Genomic DNA, 22,227 nt, shown 5'->3' on the forward strand with positions numbered 1-22,227 from the left:
TTCCGCTCTCGCCCAGCCCCCAAAGAATGGAGGGTAGTCAAGGGTCCAAGGGCTGGTCTCGTCAAAGTACCATTGAGAGAGAGGCAGAGAGTGGGTTATAGCAAGCCAGTGGCGATGGACCTCAAAGTCTGTGCTTTTGTAGCTGGGATCAGAAGCAGCTTTACACAGGCGGCTGCGGCGATAAACCACCATAGCTCTGTCATGGGCTTGTTGGGTTTTGGAGGTTTTTTCAGTTGCGGGGTGGTTTGTGCTTCCATGGATTTGAAACTTCAGAGAACAACCAGGAATTCGATTCAGCCAAAACTGACTTCAAGAGAAATGAAGGAGAAAGAAAAAGAAAAAAAACCTGAGATTTCAACGCATTTTGAATTTCATTGCTATGAACCCTTGTGTTTTCTAGATTTATTTTGTTTTTGGGTTTTCTTTGTGGCTTGAAATTATGGTTATTTGAGATCTGAAATTGTAGCCATGCTGGGTGTATTTGATTTGGTTGAAAGTATAAAGTTTCAGCTATTTGGGGCTGAGATTTGATGTGGGTATTGAAATTTCAAGTTTGATATTTGTTGGGTAATTGATTTTCTGGACTCAACAGAGTACTTCAGTAGTATCAGTAGTATTGGGCTCAGCAGAGAACCCAGCTCATAAATCCTCCTCTCCTTCTGAATCTCCATCCAATTCTCAATCTTTTTCGTGTACTCACCCTCTCTCCACCTCACCAAATCCATCAACATAACACCTGTGTTGAAATAACAAGGCTTTTTCCCTTCAAAAACTTTAGAGAGCTCAGGGTCTTTCCAAAACCCATCAGAAAAATACTTGGTGAAATTTGCATGGCAATACTCTGGAGCACCAATCACTCTCGACCCAGATAAAGAGATCTTCCATAGCTTCTGCACATCATCCACAACTATGACATCAGAGTCGAGATAAATCACTCTCTCCACACAGGGGTCGAGCAAGTCAGCTAAGTAGTTTCTCGCGTAGTTCAATGGGTTGTCGAGAGCTTGTCGAATCGAAGATGAAATCAGATTCTTGACGCGGCTTTCCCTGAACACATAAACTCGGAAACTCAGTGAAGGGAAGGTCGATTGGACAACGAGTGAGGTCCTGTAAATTGACTAAACTTGAATCTGAGGCGATGAAGTGGAAGAAGGTGTTTTTTGGGCAAGAAGCGTGCTTGAGAACAAAGTGAACTGCAGCCATGGTGCCTCTCAAGTACTCTGAATCAATGGTCATCGCGACGTGAACAAGCGAGGGATCGCAAGCCAATGCCAAGCTCTTCAAATTTAGACCCAAAACAGGGCAGCTCATGCTCAAAACCTAGTTGCAGGTTGGGTTTGGATTTGGGTTTTGAGGGGGTGGACTAAGGAGGAGGGGGAATGGGTTGCAGGAGAGAGGGAGAGACAGAGAGGAAGAGCTCTGAGAGAGAGGAATTTGCATTTGGATTTTTTATTTTTAAGTTTATTTATTTATTTTATTATTATTATTATTTTCCAGATTTTTTAGTTTTTCTTTTCAGTTTTACAAACTGTATATTATTTATTTACCCCAAAAAAGACGCTTTTACCCCTCATTTTAACAGATAAATTGACAGAATTGGACGGTAGGACCCAATTGCAACTAATTGTCTAATTAAAGGATGTAATTGCCACGAAAATTAGTTCACGGACCCAATTGCAATTGGGGCCATAGTTCACGGACGTCTACAGTAATTAACCCAAAATAAAAATAAAAATGGAAGAACAACCAAACTGGTACCCAAAGTCCCAACCCATCCAGTGCCGACAGCAACTCTTTCTCCCACATGAAAATTCTCATTCTGATTTCCACCAAAACCTACTCCAGCCCCAGCCCCAGCCACCCCATGCCCGACCCTTTCTCTCTCTCATCCCAAAACTTATCAAGACACCCATGGAAGTTTGGGGGAAGAAGGGGGTTGGGAAGATGATGGTGGTTGTGGTGGTTTGGTTGTTGTATTTGTGAGAGGGATTAGGGAAGATGATGGTAGGGCTAGGTGTGGTTGCCAACCATTCCAATGCCATCACAGCAGCCAGTGACCCACCCCCTTCCCTGAACGCAACCCACCCCCACATCTAAAGATTGAAGAAAAAGAAGAAAATTGACCCCAAAAAAAAAAAAAAAATAACACACAGAACCAACAACCCTATCACCCCCTTCCCCTAGCTCTATCTCTTCCGGCACATCAACCCCATCACAACACAGCCGCAGTACCCTAAAACCCAACAAAAAAACAAAAAACAAAAAGTCCCCAAATTGAATGAGTCTTTGCTAGCTAACATACCCAAAACATAGCCACAGAAACAGAATTAGATCATAGCCATATCAAGAATGCAAAAATTCTTCAGATGCATCGCTGAGGCAACAGGTGTGAGAGGATGGGGGTCGATCGACCCAAACTTCCATACCCATCCCTCATATTGCAATTGTCGTCACTACATCAGCCATAGCATTGGCTTCTCTTAGGATCCACTCCCAGCAAACACTAGTAAACTTCGACCTCAGCTCCTGGATACACCCCAAGGATTGATAGAGTTCCCAGGCTCCCTTGGCAATTTTCCCCAAACAGCAATTGATAAGGGGTTTGGAATCAGACTCAACACAAATGTGAGAAAACCTTGGTCAGCAGCAAAAGAAAGACCCTCAATAACAGCTCGAGCTTAAAGGGTGTTGAAGATTGATATGCAAAGAAGTAGAAAGTTTGGATTTGGATTTGAAGAGAAGGAGATGAGGAGGTTCTGGAAATTCAAAGAAGAAGGTATAGAGAGAGAGAGAGTTTTCAGTTTTTTATTTTATGACTATTATTTCAATTTTCTATTATTTATTTTATTTTTCATCTTTTATTTATTTTAACGTACAAAATTACTATTTTACCCTCATATTTAACGGCAAATTGGATGAAATATTGCGGATTTAGACGACATGTGGGAAATTGGCCAAAAAAAAAAAGTTTATATCCTTAATTTTCTAAGAAAAAAGGATATGAGGTTAATTGAAAGTAAGGTACAAGTTCGGCACTCTCATTCCTTAAGAGAGGTCAGGGGTTCGATCCCTGCTCTCGTACGGAGTCACCACTTTGGCCAACACTTTACCCCTTACAGGCCGACCCGGTGTGAGTGGGGATTAGTCTGGGTTGTGGTTAGTGGCGGACCTGTGCAGGCGCAAGGAGGCGCGCCCGCACCTCCGGTCGCTGGAAATCGCCATTACAGGTGCTGGAGTTGCACCTCTGCTGCAGACCAGCGACGCACAGAAGGTGTTCGACGAAATGCGCAAAAGAGTAGGCGCTGTGCAGCTGCTGGTGCGCGCTCTCCTTTTTTTTTTTTAACGAAGCCTGGCCAAAACAACGTCGTTTTGGACCAGGCTGTTTTAAAACACACTGCTTGTTTTTTTTTTTTTTTAAAACCTGGCCAAAACGACGTCGTTTTGGACCAGGGTTTTTAAATTTAATAAAAAAAACCGGAAACTGATGCTGTCATTGCTGTGCGTGGGCTTTTTGTGGGTTTTTTCAGATGGGCTTCTATTTCCTTAGTTAAATGGGACTTAATTGGGAGTTCTCTTTATTCAATTGGGTTTTGGGAATTCCTTAATTAAGTAGAATTGGGAATTCTCTTTATAAAAGACCAATTTAACATCACCCAATTTCATCAAAGTGTGTGTGCATCACAATAATTTTTTTTTCTTATTTAGCTCTCTCTATACAATTATGGAACGGTACTTTCAGAGAAAGAGTTCAAATCCTCCTTCAAATAATACGGCTAGTTCCAACCCTCCTTCAAATAATCCGGCTAGTTCCAATCCTCCTTCAAATAATCCGCCTACTTCACATCCTCCCTTGAATAATTCGGGTAGTCCAAAACAATCAGAGGTAACTGAGTTGGATGAAATATTGGCTACTCTTCCTACAGACCCTGGACTTAGACCTCCAATGACTTATTATAATCCCAATTTTCAAGAACAAATCCGAAGAGCCTATCTGCAAAGGGGTCCTTGTCAACCTAAAAGCCAAAACAACATGCCTCAAACACTTATGGGTCCTTGTAATCGACATTTTCTTGTGAAATGGTTTGATTCATTTGTTTGGTTGGAGTATAGTAAAGAGAAAGATGCTGCATTTTGTCTTCATTGTTATCTTTTTAAATGTGACTTTGATAAACAAGGAAAGGCTGGAAGTGATGTCTTCACTGAGAAAGTGTTTAAAAATTGGAGGAAGGGACCCGAGAATTTTAGGGACCATGTTGGACAAGTTGGAAGTCTTCACAATAAAGCTACACAACATTGTACAGATTTAATGAATCAGAAGCAACACGTTGAAACCATTGTGATCAAGCAGACAGACCAAGCTCGTATTAATTATCGCATTCTATTAACTGCTGCACTTGATTGCACTAGATATTTATTGAGACAAGGTCTTCCTTTCCGTGGCCATGATGAAAGCGAAACATCTAGCAATAAGGGTAATTATGTGGAGCTTTTGCAATTTCTTGCCGATCATGATGAGAAAGTTTGTGCTGTTGTGTTTGAGAACGCTCCAGGGAATCTCAAGTATATTGCTCCTAAAATTCAAAAAGATCTTGTCAATTCTTGTGCCGCTGAAACCATTGATGCAATTATTAGTGATATGGACGATGCATTCTTTTCTATATTGGTAGATGAATCACGTGATGTTTCAATAAGAGAGAAAATGGCAGTGGTGTTGCGTTATGTGAACAAAAAAGGGCAAATAATTGAAAGGTTTGTGGGTGTCCAATATGTCTCTGATACGACTAGTAGCAAATTGAAAGAGGCAATTGAGCAGTTGATTTCTTCAACAAATTTGAGCATGTCTAGGCTACGAGGACAGGGGTATGATGGCGCTAGTAATATGAGAGGTGAGCTCAATGGTCTTAAAACACAGATTTTGAGAGAATATCCTCAAGCATATTATGTCCATTGTTTTGCACATCAACTACAACTAGCTCTTTTAGCCGTGGCAAAGGGAAATGAAAACATTGCTACTTTCTTCACAACGGCTAATAGTGTGGTTAATATTATTGGAGCATCGTGTAAGCGTCATGATGCACTTAGAGAGCAACAACAAAAAGATATTATGAAAGCTCTTGAAATTGATGATCTTGAAACGGGGCAAGGGTTAAATCAAGAGACTACTCTCAAACGTCCTTGTGATACACGTTGGAACTCACATTATGATACTTTACTTAGTATTAATACTATGTTTCATCCCGTGGTAAAGGTGCTTGAATGGATTGTTGATGATGTCAACCAAGATAATTTAGGTGAAGCAAATAGGTTGTTAAAAGAAATACAAACTTTTGACTTTGTGTTTCACCTATATTTGATGAGATTTATATTGGGAATCACAAATGATTTGTCAAAGGCATTACAAAAGAAAGATCAAGATATTGTGAATGCGATGACGTTGGTCCAAAGGTGTAAGCAAAAGCTACAATCCATGAGGGATGATGACTTTGATGATTTGCTTGGCCAAGTATCAATATTTTGTGGCAACAATGATATTGACGTTCCTAACATGGATGATTTATTTGTACCACAAGGGAGATCAAGATGTAAAGCTCAGAAAATCACAAACCGCCATTATTATCGTGTGGAGCTCTTTCTTGCTATCATTGATAAGCAACTAGTGGAATTGAATAATCGCTTCACTGAGGTAAATACTGAATTGCTTCTTTGTATGGCATGTTTGAGTCCGGCTTATAATTTTGCAGCTTTCGACGAAACAAAAAATACTTCGTTTTGCTAAATTTTACCCTCAAGAATTTAATGACCGAGACCTCATGAAGCTTGAAGATCAACTTGGGCTTTATATTGTTGATATGCAGAGCAGCACAGAGTTTTCATCATTGAACGGAATTACTGATCTAGCAGAAAAATTGGTGAATACAGGAAGGAGTAGAATATACAACTATGTGTATTTACTTCTTACATTGGCTTTAGTTTTACCTGTTGCAACTGCTTCGGTTGAGAGAGCTTTTCAGCTATGAATATTGTGAAAACACCATTGCGTAACAAAATGGGGAATCAATGGTTGAGTGATAGCTTGGTTGTTTACATTGAGAAATATGTTTTTTCTTGTATTAGTAATGCAAATATAATGCGACGTTTTCATGATATGAAACCTCGTCGGCAACAATTGTAGGTGTAATGTTATTTTTTTAAGGGGGTTTCACTAAAACACCCAAAATGGGGGCTGAAATTATAAAAAAACCCAACACCCAAAATACTTTATAAACACACCCAAAACCCATCATTACACACACTCAAAACTCATTTATAAACACACCCAAAAAATATACAATTGTTGATTTTGGGGTTGATTTTGGGTGTGTTTCTATGTTTAAATAGTGTGTGGGTTTTTTTATAAATACATGTCTAGGATTGGGTTTATTTATAATAATCTATTTTTTTAATTAATTATGAATAACATTTGTATTGTTTAAATGATAAGGATGTTTAGTTGTCTTTTTTGTTTTTTTTTTTTTGGTGTGGAGCTCTTAGCGTTTAAAAATTGCACCTCCGTTGAAAAATTTCTGGGTCCGCCGCTGGTTGTGGTTAAGGCTTAAAGGTGCCACCCATAGTTGGGGCCCATCCAGGACCACCTCATGGTTCAGACCCAAAAAAAAAAAAAAAAAAGTAAAGTACAAGTTTAGAGGGCAAATCACTAGTATACCCATATTACTAAATATCAACAAAACGACTAGACTTATCAAATACTGTTAAATTGGTACTTTGGCTGAACTATATTTTCTTGATGACTATTAACATCACATTTTATACGTCACAGGAGAATCAGCCGCAGAACTCACCATCAAGTGCTTCTCTTATAATTTTAGTTATATTCTATTGCTTTGTATTTGATGTTCAATTTTGCATCTCCTCAACTCTATGTCCACCTAAAAAAACACTTTCAAATGTGTACGAATCTCTTATATATTATGATTTATTTGGGACATACATTTCTAATTCATTATGATTGTCTTATTATAATCACAAAAGTGGGCTGGAAGAATAAAAGGAAAGACAATAAAGAAAAATTAAAAAGAAAAATTAATATGACTTTGATTGATCAGATGACATATCCACCGTTGACTCTAATGACTTGGCCGTTGACCCACTCCGCAGCATCCCCTGCCAAGAAACCCACCACCTGAGCCACATCCTTGGGCTCCCCCAGCCTATTCAGAGGGCAAGCCTCTGCAATCTTCTTCACCGTCTCCTCACTCTTCCCTGCGAAGAACAACTCCGTCGCAACTGGCCCCGGCGCCACGCAATTCGCCGTTATCCCGCTCCCCTTCAGCTCCTTCGCCAAAATCTTCGTCATCGTCTCCGCCGCCGCCTTCGACGCCGCGTAGGCTCCATATCCTGGCATCAGCCCCCCGACGAGCGACGTCGAAATCGCAATGATTCTCCCCCCGCCGCCGCGTCTCAGCCTCCTCGCCGCCTCCCTAGATACCAAAAATGCCCCTCTGGTGTTCACGCTGAAGGTCTTGTCCCAGTCCTCCACGCTCGTCTCGGCCAAAGTTGGATACTTTGGGTCCAAAATTCCGGCGCAGTTCACGACGATGTGGGCTTCGGTCTCGAATTCTTGCTCTGCCCTGTCGAAGAGATGCTTTACCTGCTCGGGATCTGAGACGTCGGCTCGAACTGCAATGGCTTTGGATTGAGTATTTTCGCAACTGTTGAGCTCGGAAGCTAATTGGTCTGCTTGCGTTGAGTTTGAGGAGGCGTAATTGATGACCAGCTTGGCGCCGAGGGAGTGGAGGTGGGTTGCAATGGCGCGGCCGATGCCGCGCGAGCCGCCGGTGACGATTGCCACACGGCCGTTGAGGGGAAGGGAAGAGGAAGAGGAGTTTTGGGCTTCGGTGCCGATGATTTGAGCAGCCATGGGTGGCTAGATGGAGATGGATCTGCTCTGCTAAGGTTGTGTGTAGGAGTTTTATAGGTGTTGGGTGTGCAAGGTTTGGATATTTAAAGGCAGAGTTGGATTATTTTAATAATATTTCTAGGCACATACATAAGCCACATCATGGATGACGATTTTGATAGTTTCTATTTCTGATGATTAAAAAACATTAATTTTTTTTCAAAAAAAGAAGAAGAAAATTATAGACAAGCTTTTAGAAGTGAGTGAGAGATGTAAAATGAAAGAGTGCTGTTATTTAGACACACACCATTGACCACTTTAGCTGACCACCTTATGTGGCAATTGATGTGTCATGCCAACTCAATTAATGAATGTAGCCATGTCAATTAAAAAACAAATTAAAAAACCTTAGCGTTCCTAATAAGTGGACTCATGGCAACATTCATTAATTGACATGGCATGACACATCAGTTGCCACATAAGGTGGTCAGCTAAGGTGGTCAATGTTGTGTGTCTAAATAGCAAGGCTGCGACAACAACCACAAAGAAGGAAGAACAACAACAAAAAATGCATAAAAAGAAATTTTAGCATAAATCATTGTATTTGATGATTACATATTCTCTTACCACAAGTTTACCTTGACTCAATTACCATATCCTTGCAGTTTTTAACTTGTTACCTACTAAGGTGTTAAGTATTGGTGTTCAATAAAATACTGAGGGTTCAAAATTATAGAAATATTCACAAGTTATCAATATTGGTAAAATTTCGAGAACAAAAAAAATATTTAAAAGAAAATCGTGGAAATGTCAAATGAAACATAAGGAGATGTTTATTTAAAAAGATGCCTTTTATTTTGTTCCAAATGAATTGCGACATTGCATACGTAACAAGTTTATATGATTTAAGAAGAAAAAAAAACAGTATGTGTCGATAAGTATTGCTATGTATAAATTTTCTAATACTCCATGAAACTTGACTGATTATATTTTACATTTGTATTTCTATAATGATATGATAGCACTGTTATTTTAGGGTTTTGTATTTGATCGGTTTACTTATAATTGGTTTACATCCGCCCATAATCTAAAATATTGATAATATTGACAAAATATCTAGGATAATATCGTTTTTTTTCTGGTTAAGGACATTTTGAAACATATCCATACACATATCGTATAAATATCGATAATATAGACAATAATATCGAAAAATATCGACGTCGATAATCTCTCTCACACTTCAGCAATATTTGACCAAATATCGTTATAATGTCAAAATATCGAGATGATGAAGACAATGACAAATTTGAAGAGTTATTTACACTAACACCCCCTGAGATTTCTTGTGTTTTCACAAAACCCCCTCAAGTCTCAAAAATTACACGAACACCCCATGAGGTTTCAGTTTATTTTCATAACACCCCTTTCGTTGATTGTTTGTCCAAAAATTGATGATTTCATTTTGAAAAAAACATATGCAAATGACCAAATTAACCTCAATGAAATATATGCAATATAATCTCAAATGCCAACTTTTTCATTTGGAGAATTTTTTAGTATAAAATCATCATCTTTGGATGAAAAATCAATGAAAAAGAATTTTGTGAAAACAATTTAAAACCTCAGGGGGTGTTCTTATAATTTCTAAAATCTCAAGGAGTTTTGTGAAAAAGCCAAAAACCTCAGGAGGTGTTAGTGTAAGTAACTCAAATTTGAACTTCATAGGAACTCTATGTGGTACTAAGTCACTCATTTATCTTACTATGCAATGTATAAAATGTAAAATATTGTAGTAAATCAAGTGCTTCTCTTATAATTTTAGTTCTATTCTATTGCTTTGTATTTGATGTTCAATTTTGCATCTCCTCAACTCTATGTCCACCCAAAAAAACACTTTCAAAAGTGTACAAATCTCTTTTATATTATGATTTATTTGAGACATACAGTTCTAATTCATTATGATTGTCTTATTATAATCACAAAAGTGGGCTGGAATAATAGGATGGCTTAACTGCTACAGTGCCTCCTAAAACATTGGTCAATTCTCACATCACCCCCTTAAAGTTAAAGTGACCCACTTTGCCCCTTTGACCAAGGTTTGATGTTCCACATTAATTTTTGCCAAAAAAAACTACCCATCCCTTCCCCCAATCGCACCAAACCTGCAACACACCCCCTCCTTGCGCAGAACCCGAAAGCCCATCGGCCCCCTCTCTCGGCAACCCACTTCTTGGGCAGAACCCAAAAACCCACCCCCTCTGATTTCTTACACCTCCCCCAATTTCTTCTATGCTCCCCCCTTTCCCTATCAAGACCCATCGCCCCCTCCCTCGGCTTTTTTCTACCCCACTTCCATAGATCCCCAGCCCCCATACCCAGTTGCTTTGTTCACATTCATGAACTCTGCTGCGAATGGTTTGTTAATATACTAGAGTCGTCGCCTTTCTGAGTTCTATATCGATGGTGTTGCTTTGCTTGAAATTCTTCTCAGTGGAGATTTTGCATTCATTATATAGTGCTGAAGAAACCATTAAAATTTTGTTTCGTTTTATACCCGGAACTGAAACTGAGGCATGTTCCTGGCTCTTTATTATTTGATTTGTTTTTCCCTTTTGACAGCTTAACAAAAGGGGCTCCTGGCGTTTCCATCAAACAGGAACAGCCACAATCTTGAAAACAATATAGAAAGTTAAGAGAGAGAGAGAGAGAGAGAGAGAGAGAGAGAGAGAGAGAGAGATTTTTTTAAGTTTTAAATTTTATGTTTGTAATTTAATTTTTTTAAGTAATTAATTTTTGGCTTTTTATCACAAATGGTCTCTGACGTTTGCAAAATTATCACCTTTCTTCCCTAACGTTTTTTTGTGACACTAATGGTCCTTAAGGTTATCCTTTACACATCAAAATGGTCCATGCCGTTAGCTTCCGTCAAAATTTCTGTTAAATTGTTGACATGGCACGTGTGTGGAGCCCACACATCCAATGGTATAAAGCCACGTGACTTTAAATAAAATAAAAATATATTTTAAATATTTTAAAACTTAAATCCATAAAAACAAAAAAAAACAAAAAATACCTGCACCCTCTGCATTCTCACTCTGCCAGCGCCCTTTCACCTTGCAGACCCACCTTTTGTCTCTCTCTCCCTCCTCTTCCTCTCTTCTCAATCGGGACTTGGAAGAGCTTCAAGAGCTCGCGACTTCTTCTAACACCAACCCACGAATCTTTCCGTACAATGTGAATCAGCAATGCTGGGAAAAGGCCGAGAAGATTAGAGGTCAAGACCCAGACCGGTGGCGTCAAGACTCTCTTGGAAACACCGTGTTCTGGAAGCTCGTCAGTTGCCCAGGTTGCCTCTATCATGATTATGATCACATCGTGCCTTACTCTAAGGTAATTCCTCGTTCTCTCTCAAATTCACCATTTTTATGATTTTTTGTGTGTTTCTGTTTGTTGGCCTTGATTCTTTGATTTGTGCTTGGAGTTTTGTGAAGTTGGTTCATTGTGGTTTTGGCTATTAAGGCTTCGTTTAGGATGCATTTGATACATATCTTTCCTTTCTTGTTTGGTGACTTTCCATGGAATTGAATTATTTCTGTTGGTAGCATTCTGTACAAAAAGAGATGCATTTTTGCAAGAGGGGAAGGGCGTTGGCAGAGTGAGAATGCAGAGGGTGCTTGTATTTTTTGTTTTGTTTTTATGGATTTAAGTTTTAAAATATTTAAAATATATTTTTATTTTGTTTAAAGCCACATGGCTTTATACAATTGGATGTGTGGGCTCCACACACGTGCCATTTCAGCAATTTAATAGAAAATTTGACGGAAGCTAACGGCAGGTACTATTTTGATGTGTAGAGGGTAACCTTAAGGACCATTAGTGTCACAAACAAACATTAGGGACGAAAGGTGACAATTTTGCAAACGTCAGGGACCATTTGTGATAAAAAGACTTAATTTTTTATTAATTTTTTAATCTATGTTGGAGGTGGGCTCCACTCAAATTTGTGAATAAAAATTCTAAGTGCAGAAAATTACTAAAACACCCCTGCCACATCATCAAATTTAATGGATTTTTGGATGGAATTGACGGTAAGGGCCACTGTGGAACATCAAACCTTGGTCAAAGGAGCAAAGTGGGTCACTTTAACTTTAGGGGTAGAGTGAGAATTGACCAATATTTCAGGGGCACTGTAGCAGTTAAGCCTAAAAGAAAAGACAATATGACTTTGATTAATCAGATGACAAATCCACCGTTGACTCTAATGACTTGGCCGTTGACCCACTCTGCAGCATCCCCTGCCAAGAAACCCACCACCTGAGCCACATCCTTGGGCTCCCCCAGCCGATTCAGAGGGCAAGCCTCTGCAATCTTCTTCACCGTCTCCTCACTCTTCCCTGCGAAGAACAACTCCGTCGCAACCGGCCCCAGCGCCACGCAATTCGCTGTTATTCCGCTCCCCTTCAGCTCCTTCGCCAAAATCTTCGTCATCGTCTCCGCCGCCACCTTCGACGCCGCGTAGGCTCCATATCCTGGCATCAGCCTGTTGAAAAATTGGCTCGCATAAAGGATACAAGGTTTCGGACTAGCGACCGGTCGCCTGCTATTTGCGACCGGTCGTTTCGAAGCAGAGTCGAAGTCTGGAGCAATATCGATTCGCGACCGGTCGCCTGCTATTTGCGACCGGTCGTTTCGAAGCAGAGTCGAAGTCTGGAGCAATATCGATTCGCGATCGGTCGCCTGCTATTTGCGACCGGTCGTTTCGAAGCAAAGTCGAAGTCTGGAGCAAAACCTTCTTGCGACCGGTCGCAAGCTACCAGCGACCGGTCGCCCAGCACGTGCTGTTTCTGATTCCTCGAGTTTTGGACTCCATTTTCAAGGGCTATCGCCTCCTACCTACTTGCAAGGACTCTAGGGGTCACTCCTAAGTCAGAAGAACGTTGGCAATCAGTTGGGAGGTTGGAGGTAGCATTGAAGGACATTGGAAGACTTGTTTTCAAGGTGTAGCCACCCTATGGTTCTATATAGGGTGGCTACACAAGTAACCATCAATACATAGCTTGTGGCTGGCCTAACCTGTGGTCTATGTCAGGTATTCAAGGGCAGAACGTAGGAGACAAAGCAAGGGTCTTCTCTCAAGTCTAGAGGCTCATGTATTAAAGGAAAGTGTGAGCAAGTCTGAAATTGTAAGAGAGTTAGAGAGAGTTGGAAGAAAAGTAGCTGGGAACTAGTGAGTCAAGAAGAGGAGAGAATTCTCAAGTGTATCAAGGTGTTGAGCAAGGGTGTGAGAGAAATAGATTGAGAGGGTAGTGTTCTAAGGGGGTTTCCATTTGTAAACCAAAGTTGTAACCTATCTTCACTAGTGAAATTTCTCAAGGGGATCACCAAAGAGGATGTAGGCAAATTGCTGAACCTCTATAAACACTTGTGTCTTTTGTGCTTGATTATTTTCTGTGTGTGTGTGTAAGATTCATCCATCATTGAGTCTTGTCCAAAGTCCATCAACAACAAGGTCTAAAGGGGAGTGAGTTGGTTCTAATTCACAACAAGTGGTATCAGAGCTGTGTTGGCAGCTGTGCTAGTTCTTCTTTTGGAGTGCTAGTGTGTTGAAGATGGCAAGTGACAAGGAAGTAGAGAGTGGTGGCAGCTCACAGCAGCTGAAGCAACCACAAGCAACAAGCATGAAGGTGGAGTTAAAGCCTTTCACAGGGAAGAAGAACTTCACACTTTGGCAACGAAGGATGAAGTCATCTCTTACACAACAAAATCTCCATGTTGTGTTAGTTGGCAAGGAAAAGAAGCCAACTAGCATGACAGATGATGAATGGAGTGTTCTTGACGAGTTAGCTAGAGGAGCCATCGAAAACTACCTCTCCGATGAGGTGCTCATCAACGTGATGAAGGATACAGCGAAGCAAACATGGGAGAAGCTCGAAGAGATGTTTGCAGGGAAGTCGTTGTCCAACAAACTCTTCCTCAAGAAAGAAAGAACTAAATCTGAAAATGGAGGAGGGAGGTAATCTAATGGAACATTTAAGTAGTTTCAATAGATGTGTTGCTGACTTGTAGAGAATGGAAGTTAATTATAGTACGGAGGATAAGGCTTTTATGTTGTTGACATCCTTACCTCCGTCCTATAAGCACTTCCGAACCACTCTTATGTTCGGGAAGGTTACTCTGGATTTTGAGCCTATGGTGCAAGACATCATGACACACCATAGGATGGCTCAACGTTCGGGAGAAAACTCTCAAGGCGAAGGTCTAGTTGCAAAGACCGGAGAGAGAGGCCGTTCAAAGAAGCGTGAAGGCAAGAAAGGCAACAGAGGAAGGTCCAAATCCAAGGCAAAAGAAGGTTGTTTCGAATGTGGGTCAAAGGAGCATTGGAAAAAGAATTGCCCCATATGGAAAGAGAAGAAGAACAAAGGAAAGAATGCAGCAAACACAGCTGAGGAAGTCACAGAAAGTGATGGTGAGCTTTTATGTGTTAATAGCAATGTTAAAACTAATGCATTTGCTAATTCTTCAAGGTGTTCCTCTTCCGATTGGATTTTGGATTCCGGATGCTCATATCATATGTGTTCAAACAAGGAGTGGTTTGATACATATGAGAAAGAAGAAGGTGGCGAAGTTATGATAGGGGATGGCTCAATTTGTGGAGTCAAAGGCATAGGTTCAATCAAGGTGAAGATGCATGATGGGGCTGTTAGGACGCTTGGAATGGTAAGATACATTCCAAAATTGCGTAAGAATCTCATTTCCCTTGGAACTCTTGATAAGAATGGTTATTCATTTAGAGCTAATGGAGGGAAACTCATAATCTCAAAAGGTTCACTTGTGGTTATGAAGGGGGAGGTTCAACCTAATTGTCTATATAGATTATGTGGTACAACAATTACAGGTGGAGCAGCTGTATCCACAAGCAAGGACTCGGAGGATGAAACTCAGCTTTGGCATTTGAGGCTAGGGCACATGAGTGAGAGGGGCATGCTGGAACTACACAACAGAAAGTTGTTGAAAGGTGTTCAAAGTTGCAAGCTTGAGTTCTGCAAATCATGTACCATGGGAAAGCAATCAAAGGTAGCTTTCAAGCAACGAAACAAAGAGGAGGGAAGCACGGGTGTGCTAGATTATATTCACACGGATGTATGGGGGCCATCACTGGTTAAATCAAAAGGTGGAGCTCGTTACTTTGTGACTTTCTTGGATGATTTTTCCAGGAAGGTTTGGGTCTACTTCATGAAGGAGAAATCTGAGGTCTTCACCAAATTCAAAGAGTGGAAGGCGGAAGTGGAAAACCAAACCGGAAGAAAAATCAAGATTCTAAGGAGTGACAATGGTGGTGAATATAAAGACAGCAAGTTCCTTGAGTTTTGTAGAAATGAAGGCATCAAGAGGCACTTCACCGTAAAGAAAACGCCCCAACAAAATGGAGCTGCGGAAAGGATGAATAGAACTCTCATGGAGCGTGAGAGATGTATGAGGATTCATGCGGGATTGCCCGAATCATTTTGGGCAGAGTCGATTAACCACGCTGCCTATTTGGTTAATCGATCGCCTTCAAGAAATCTTGAGTTCAAATGTGCAGAGGAGGTATGGTCTAATAAGTCAATTGATTATACTAATCTTAAGGTGTTTGGATGCAGTGCATATGCACTTATTCCTAGTGATGAAAGATCCAAATTGAAGCCAAAGTCTCTTGAATGCATTTTCATCGGATTTGAGAGCGGTGTGAAGGGTTTCAAGCTATGGGATCTGGTGAACCACAAGAAGATACTAAGCAGGGATGTTGTGTTTGATGAGAAGACCATGCCTATGAACAAAGTCAAGAATTCAGAGGCAAAGGAGGATGTTGTTGGGAGGGAAACAACCATTGAAGTTCCACTCAAGAAGGTGTTTAGGGATACTTCACAAGAACAGCCAACTGAAGACGTTCAGGAGGAGGTGGAGTCCGACATTGAGGAGGAAGATGCTGGGCAACAACAACAACAAACTCAAGAGGAAGAAGAGGCTCAAGAACAGGTGGACCCATCATCTATAGCTCGGTCCAGGCCCAAGAGAACCATCAAACCACCTCAAAGGTTTGGATGGGACAAGGATGCAGTTCACTATGCTTTGAATGCTAGTGAAGAAGAACCAACCACGTTCCAAGAGGCTGTTGAGAACAAGGAACGAGAAAGTTGGATGGAAGCTATGATGCAAGAGATGGAATCTCTACACCAAAACTCAGTTTGGGAATTAGTTCCTAAACCCAAAGGTCGAAAGGTTACTGGCTGCAAATGGGTGTTTAGGAAGAAAGAAGATATGCATGGGAAGGGAGCCACTATATTCAAAGCTCGATTGGTGGCTAAAGGATACTTGCAAAAGGAGGGAGTTGATTATGATGAAATTTTCTCTCCGGTGGTGAAACATACTTCTATACGGCTACTACTCTCCTTAGTAGCTCAAGAGAACATGGAGGTGGAACAAATGGATGTGAAGACTGCTTTTCTCCATGGTGACTTGGAGGAAGACATCTACATGAGCCAACCTCAAGGGTTCATTGAAGCAAGCAAGGAAAATCTGGTTTGTAGGTTGAAGAAGTCTTTGTATGGGCTGAAGCAATCTCCAAGACAGTGGAACAAGTGCTTCGATTCTTTCATGATGAAGATTGGGTATAGAAGATGTGAATCAGATTGCTGTGTATACACTCATGCATTCAAGGATGGTAATTTCATCCTTTTGCTTCTTTATGTTGATGACATGCTAATTGCATGTAAAGACATGTCAAAAATCCAGGAATTGAAGACATTGATTGGAAGGGAGTTTGACATGAAGGATCTTGGTTCTGCACAAAAGATCCTAGGTATGGAGATAAGGAGAGACAGAAATGGAGGCAAGCTATGGCTGTCACAAAGTAAGTACATTTCCAAAGTACTAGAAAAGTTCAATATGATGGATTGCAAGCCGGTGTCTACTCCTTTGGCGGAGCATTTTAAATTAAGTGTGCAGGATTGTCCTTCTACGGATGAGGAGAAGAAAGAAATGAGCAAAGTTCCATATGCAAGCTTGGTAGGGTGTCTCATGTATGCAATGGTGTGCACACGCCCCGACTTAGCCCAAGCCGTAAGTGTTGTGTCAAGATACATGGCGAATCTGGGCAAACAACATTGGACAGCAACGAAGTGGATTGTCAGGTACTTGAAGGGCACCAAGAGGATTGGGATATTGTTTGAAAGACAACAAGGAAAAGCATGTGTGTCGGGTTATGTGGATTCCGATTATGCAGGAGATTTAGACAAGAGGAGATCCACCACAGGATATGTCTTCATTTGTGGTGGAGGACCGATTAGTTGGAGAGCGGTGTTACAATCGGTTAGTGCCTTGTCTACTACAGAAGCGGAGTATATGGCGCTAACGGAAGCTTCAAAGGAAGCGGTGTGGCTGAAGAGATTGGCAAAGGAATTCGGGATTGCCCAAGACTTGGTGGTGATACAAAGTGATAGTCAAAGTGCTATACACTTAGTGAAGAATCAATCATTCCACGGAAGATCAAAACACATTGATGTTCGGTACCACCGGATAAGAGATTGGGTGAACGATGGAGACATCATGGTAAGGAAGGTTCATACAAATGAGAACGCTTCAGATTGTCTAACGAAGCCAGTCACAACAGCAAAGTTCAAGCATTGTTTGAACTTGCTAAATCCTGTTACATGCTAAAGATTGAGGTGGAGTTCTTGAGAGTTATCGGGACGACTCTCAAAGACATTACAGATGTCCTGGAAGGCAATGATGTCCACAAGAAGCTTTAGGCTCGCCAAGGTGGAGATTGTTGAAAAATTGGCTCGCATAAAGGATACAAGATTTCGGACTTGCGACCGGTCGCCTGCTATTTGCGACCGGTCGTTTCGAAGCAGAGTCGAAGTCTGGAGCAATATCGATTCGCGATCGGTCGCCTGCTATTTGCGACCGGTCGTTTCGAAGCAAAGTCGAAGTCTGGAGCAAAACCTTCTTGCGACCGGTCGCAAGCTACCAGCGACCGGTCGCCCAGCACGTGCTGTTTCTGATTCCTCGAGTTTTGGACTCCATTTTCAAGGGCTATCGCCTCCTACCTACTTGCAAGGACTCTAGGGGTCACTCCTAAGTCAGAAGAACGTTGGCAATCAGTTGGGAGGTTGGAGGTAGCATTGAAGGACATTGGAAGACTTGTTTTCAAGGTGTAGCCACCCTATGGTTCTATATAGGGTGGCTACACAAGTAACCATCAATACATAGCTTGTGGCTGGCCTAACCTGTGGTCTATGTCAGGTATTCAAGGGCAGAACGTAGGAGACAAAGCAAGGGTCTTCTCTCAAGTCTAGAGGCTCATGTATTAAAGGAAAGTGTGAGCAAGTCTGAAATTGTAAGAGAGTTAGAGAGAGTTGGAAGAAAAGTAGCTGGGAACTAGTGAGTCAAGAAGAGGAGAGAATTCTCAAGTGTATCAAGGTGTTGAGCAAGGGTGTGAGAGAAATAGATTGAGAGGGTAGTGTTCTAAGGGGGTTTCCATTTGTAAACCAAAGTTGTAACCTATCTTCACTAGTGAAATTTCTCAAGGGGATCACCAAAGAGGATGTAGGCAAATTGCTGAACCTCTATAAACACTTGTGTCTTTTGTGCTTGATTATTTTCTGTGTGTGTGTGTAAGATTCATCCATCATTGAGTCTTGTCCAAAGTCCATCAACAACAAGGTCTAAAGGGGAGTGAGTTGGTTCTAATTCACAACACAGCCCCCCGACGAGCGACGTCGAAATCGCAATGATTCTCCCGCCGCCGCCCCGTCTCAACCTCCTCGCCGCCTCTCTAGAAACCAAAAATGCCCCTCTAGCGTTCACGCTGAAGGTCTTGTCCCAATCCTCCACGCTCGTCTCGGCCAAAGTTGGATACTTTGGGTCCAAAATTCAGGCGCAGTTCACGACGATGTGGGCTTGGGTCTCGAATTCTTGCTCTGTTATGTCGAAGAGATGCATTACCTGCTCGGGATCTGAGACGTCGGCTCGAACTGCAATGGCTTTGGACTGGGTATTTTCGCAACTGTTGAGCTCGAAAGCTAATTGGTCTGCTTGCGTTGAGTTTGAGGAGACGTAATTGATGACCAGCTTGGCGCCGAGGGAGTGGAGGTGGGTTGCAATGGCGCGGCCGATGCCGCCGGTGACGATTGCCACACAGCTGTTGATTTGAGCAGCCATGGGTGGCTAGATGGAGATGGATCTGCTCTGCTGAGGTTGTGTTTACGAGTTTTATAGGTGTTGGGTGTGCAAGGTTTGGATATTTAAAGGCAGAGTTGGATTATTTTAATAATATTTCTAGGCACATACATAAGCCACATCATGGATGACGATTTTGATAAGTTTCTATTTCTAATGATTAAAAAAAATTAACAGAAAGTTATAGACAAGCTTTTAGAAGTGAGTGAGAGATGTAAAATGAAAAGGCTGCGACAACAACTAAAAAGAAGGAAGAACAACAACAACAAAAAATGCATAAAAGAAAATTTTAGCATAATCATTGTATTTGATGATTACATATTCTCTTACCACAAGTTTACTTTGACTCAATTACCATATCCTTACAGTTCTTAACTTGTTACCTACGAAGGTGTTAAGTATTGGTGTTCAATAAAATAATGAGGGTTTAAAATTATAGAAATATTCACAAGTTATCAATATCAATAAAATTTCAAGAAAAAAAATAATATTTAAAAGAAAATCGTGGAAATGTCAAATGAAACATAAGGAGATGTTTATTTAAAAAGATGCTTTTTATTTTGTTCCAAATGAATTGCGACATCGCATACGTAACAACTTTATATGATTTAAGAAAGACAAAAAACAGTATGTGTTGATAAGTATTGTTATGTATAAATTTTCTAATATTCCATGAAACTTGACTGATTATATTTTACATTTGTATTTCTAAAATGATATGATACCACTGTTGTTTTAGGGTTTTTGTATTTGAGCAGTTTACTTATAATTGTGTTACATCCATCCATAATCTAAAATATCGATAATATCGACGAAATATCGAGGATAATATCATTTTTTCTGGTCAAGGAAATTTTGAAACGTATCCATACACATATCGTATAAATATCGATAATATCGAAAAATATCAACGCCAATAATTTCTCTCACACTTCAACAATATTTGGCCAAAATATTGCTATAATATAGATAATAACGAGATGATGAAGACAATGAAAATATTGAAGAGTTATTTACACTAACACCCCCTGAGGTTTCTTGTGTTTTCACAAAACTCCCTCGAGTCTCAAAAATGACATGAACACCCCTAAGGTTTCAGTTTGTTTTCATAAAACCCCTTTTGTTGATTGTTTGTCTAAAAATTGATGATTTCATTGGAAAAAAAACTTATGCAAATGACAAAATTAACCTCAATGAAGTATATGCAATCTAATCTCAAAGGCCAACTTTTTCATTTGGTGAATTTTTTTTGTATAAAATCATCATCTTTGGATGAAAAATCAATGAAAAAGAGTTTTGTGAAAATAATTTAAAACTTCAAGGGGTGTATTTGTAATTTCTAAAATCTCAAATTTGAACTTTATAGGAACTCTATGTGGTACTAAGTCACTCATTTATCTTACCATGCAATATATAAAGTGTAAAATATTGCAGTAAATCATTATAAATAAATTATTATGTTGTGTTTAATCTTCTTTCGTTAATTGTTACACATTTTCTACACTCGTAGTGTTTGTTAGCTTGCTATATAATCAACTTAAAGTTTCATGAAAGTTTCATGAAAAATTTCCAAGTCTTTCTTACAATTTCGGCCAAAAGTCACTTTTGGTCCTTGTAGTTTGGCACTTCAACCGCTTTTGACCTTGTAGTTTCAATTCCGTCCATTTTGCTATTGTAGTTTCATAATTGTATCAATTTAAGGACCATTCTAATTTCCATCAAATTATTTTAACTTTTGTTATCTATTTAGGGGTATTTTGGTCCAAACTTGCATCCCCTCCCCCAACCCGCCAACAGTCACGAGTAGTACCCACCCAACCCCAACTAGCCACCACACCCTGTAATTGAACGCCAACATAGCCTCCCAAGGCTGCCCCAACCCCAACAAATGCACAAGGCATAAGCTAGCAAGCCGACAGCTATGTTCCAATAGTTGCCCCAAGACCGACTGACATCTCGAAGCAATACGTACGAGATCGAGTTGGGAGAGAGAAGGCAAATTGAGGAGAGATTGGAAGTGGGACTTTTGGTGAGGGCTGTGGAGACCGGTTGCCCCTCTGATTTTAGCCCAATTATGTTTTGGTTCCTTATGTTTTTGTTCAATTGTTGATTGTGTTCTTGTTGCTTTATTTATTTATTTATTTTAACATTCACTACTTTTCTTGCACAAATTGTTAAATATAGATAGATCTATGGGCGTGTTTGGCATGCCTCACTATGCCTCACTGGATTGGACTGTGTTAAATAATCCTTAAAACCTATGTTTGGTAAGGGAGGGGATTAGTTTAAATGAGATTATATAGCCCAATAGTTAAAGAAACCCGGACTCGCACATTTAATATAGTGAGTCTGAAATTGGGTTCGCAAAATAGCACACTCGTTATTTTGAACACGCACGACTTCCTTATCGCTTGAATCAAAACCCCACCGCCACAGATCCAACAGCGCTCCACTTGGATTTCTTCTCAGAATGATCTCTCTTCGCACCCCACCCACTAGCAGAACCCAGAACAATGTATCTTCGCCATCTGAGTCCAATTCGTAGCAGTTCCAAAGAAAAAAAGAAAAGCAGAAAATAATGAAACCAGAAACAGAGAGAAGAAAGGAAGAAAAAAAGAAGAAGAAAAAAAGATGATGTTTTGAAGGTGTCTAGAAACCGCTTGATATGTGTTGAGTCGGCTTAGTTTATTTTCATCGGAACACACCCTCCGTTGTGCGCAGACAATGAAGGCGGCAGTGCTGGAAAAAATGGAACCATCTTGCTGATGTTGCCAAATTGCTCATCTGGGATTACAGGGTTTGATGCCCTTGTTGGTGGAGGCCCATAGAAAAATGGTGGCGATGAAGCCAGTTGGTTACTGGATCTCTCTTCACAATTGAGGGAAAAAAAAAAGAAAAAAAGAAGAAGAAAAACAGAATAGAAAGAAACGATGGAGAAGAGGAGAATAAATAAAAAAAGAGCGAAGTAAACAAAAGAGAGAAAAACAAGGAAAATAAGAATAAAATATTATTTTTTTTAAAAGGGATACTATAAAAAAAAAATTAAAAGGAGAGAGAGAAAGAGAGCTGGCAGGGCTGATAGGGGTGGGGCTATTTTTCAATTCACA

At 40.4% G+C, this 22,227-nt stretch overlaps 1 protein-coding gene and 4 pseudogenes across 1 annotated transcript; 1 reads left to right on the forward strand and 4 right to left on the reverse strand.

The window, feature by feature from the left end:
* Positions 1–506: 506 nt before the first annotated feature.
* Positions 507–1,251, reverse strand: LOC148291266 (putative galacturonosyltransferase-like 9 pseudogene; annotated as a pseudogene).
* A 2,470-nt stretch (positions 1,252–3,721) lies between these two features.
* Positions 3,722–6,172, forward strand: LOC110771834 (uncharacterized; annotated as a pseudogene).
* Positions 6,173–6,947: 775 nt separating this feature from the next.
* LOC110771825 (NADPH-dependent aldehyde reductase-like protein, chloroplastic pseudogene) lies at positions 6,948–8,001 on the reverse strand (annotated as a pseudogene).
* A 4,132-nt stretch (positions 8,002–12,133) lies between these two features.
* Positions 12,134–12,436, reverse strand: LOC110771826 (NADPH-dependent aldehyde reductase-like protein, chloroplastic). Its single transcript, XM_088245740.1, has one exon. The coding sequence runs from the start codon at positions 12,434–12,436 to the stop codon at positions 12,134–12,136; it is 303 nt and encodes a 100-aa protein (XP_088101866.1).
* A 6,378-nt stretch (positions 12,437–18,814) lies between these two features.
* LOC148291267 (NADPH-dependent aldehyde reductase-like protein, chloroplastic pseudogene) lies at positions 18,815–19,102 on the reverse strand (annotated as a pseudogene).
* Positions 19,103–22,227: the final 3,125 nt, after the last annotated feature.

Source organism: Prunus avium, chromosome 8 (genome assembly GCF_965620075.1).
Source record: "Prunus avium chromosome 8, drPruAviu1.hap1.1, whole genome shotgun sequence".
NCBI classification, from domain to species: domain Eukaryota; kingdom Viridiplantae; phylum Streptophyta; class Magnoliopsida; order Rosales; family Rosaceae; genus Prunus; species Prunus avium.

Coding starts and splice junctions, on each gene's coding strand:
- LOC110771826 (XM_088245740.1), bottom strand. CDS start 12,436: ATGCCAGGATATGGAGCCTACGCGGCGTCGAAGGTGGCGGCGGAGACG.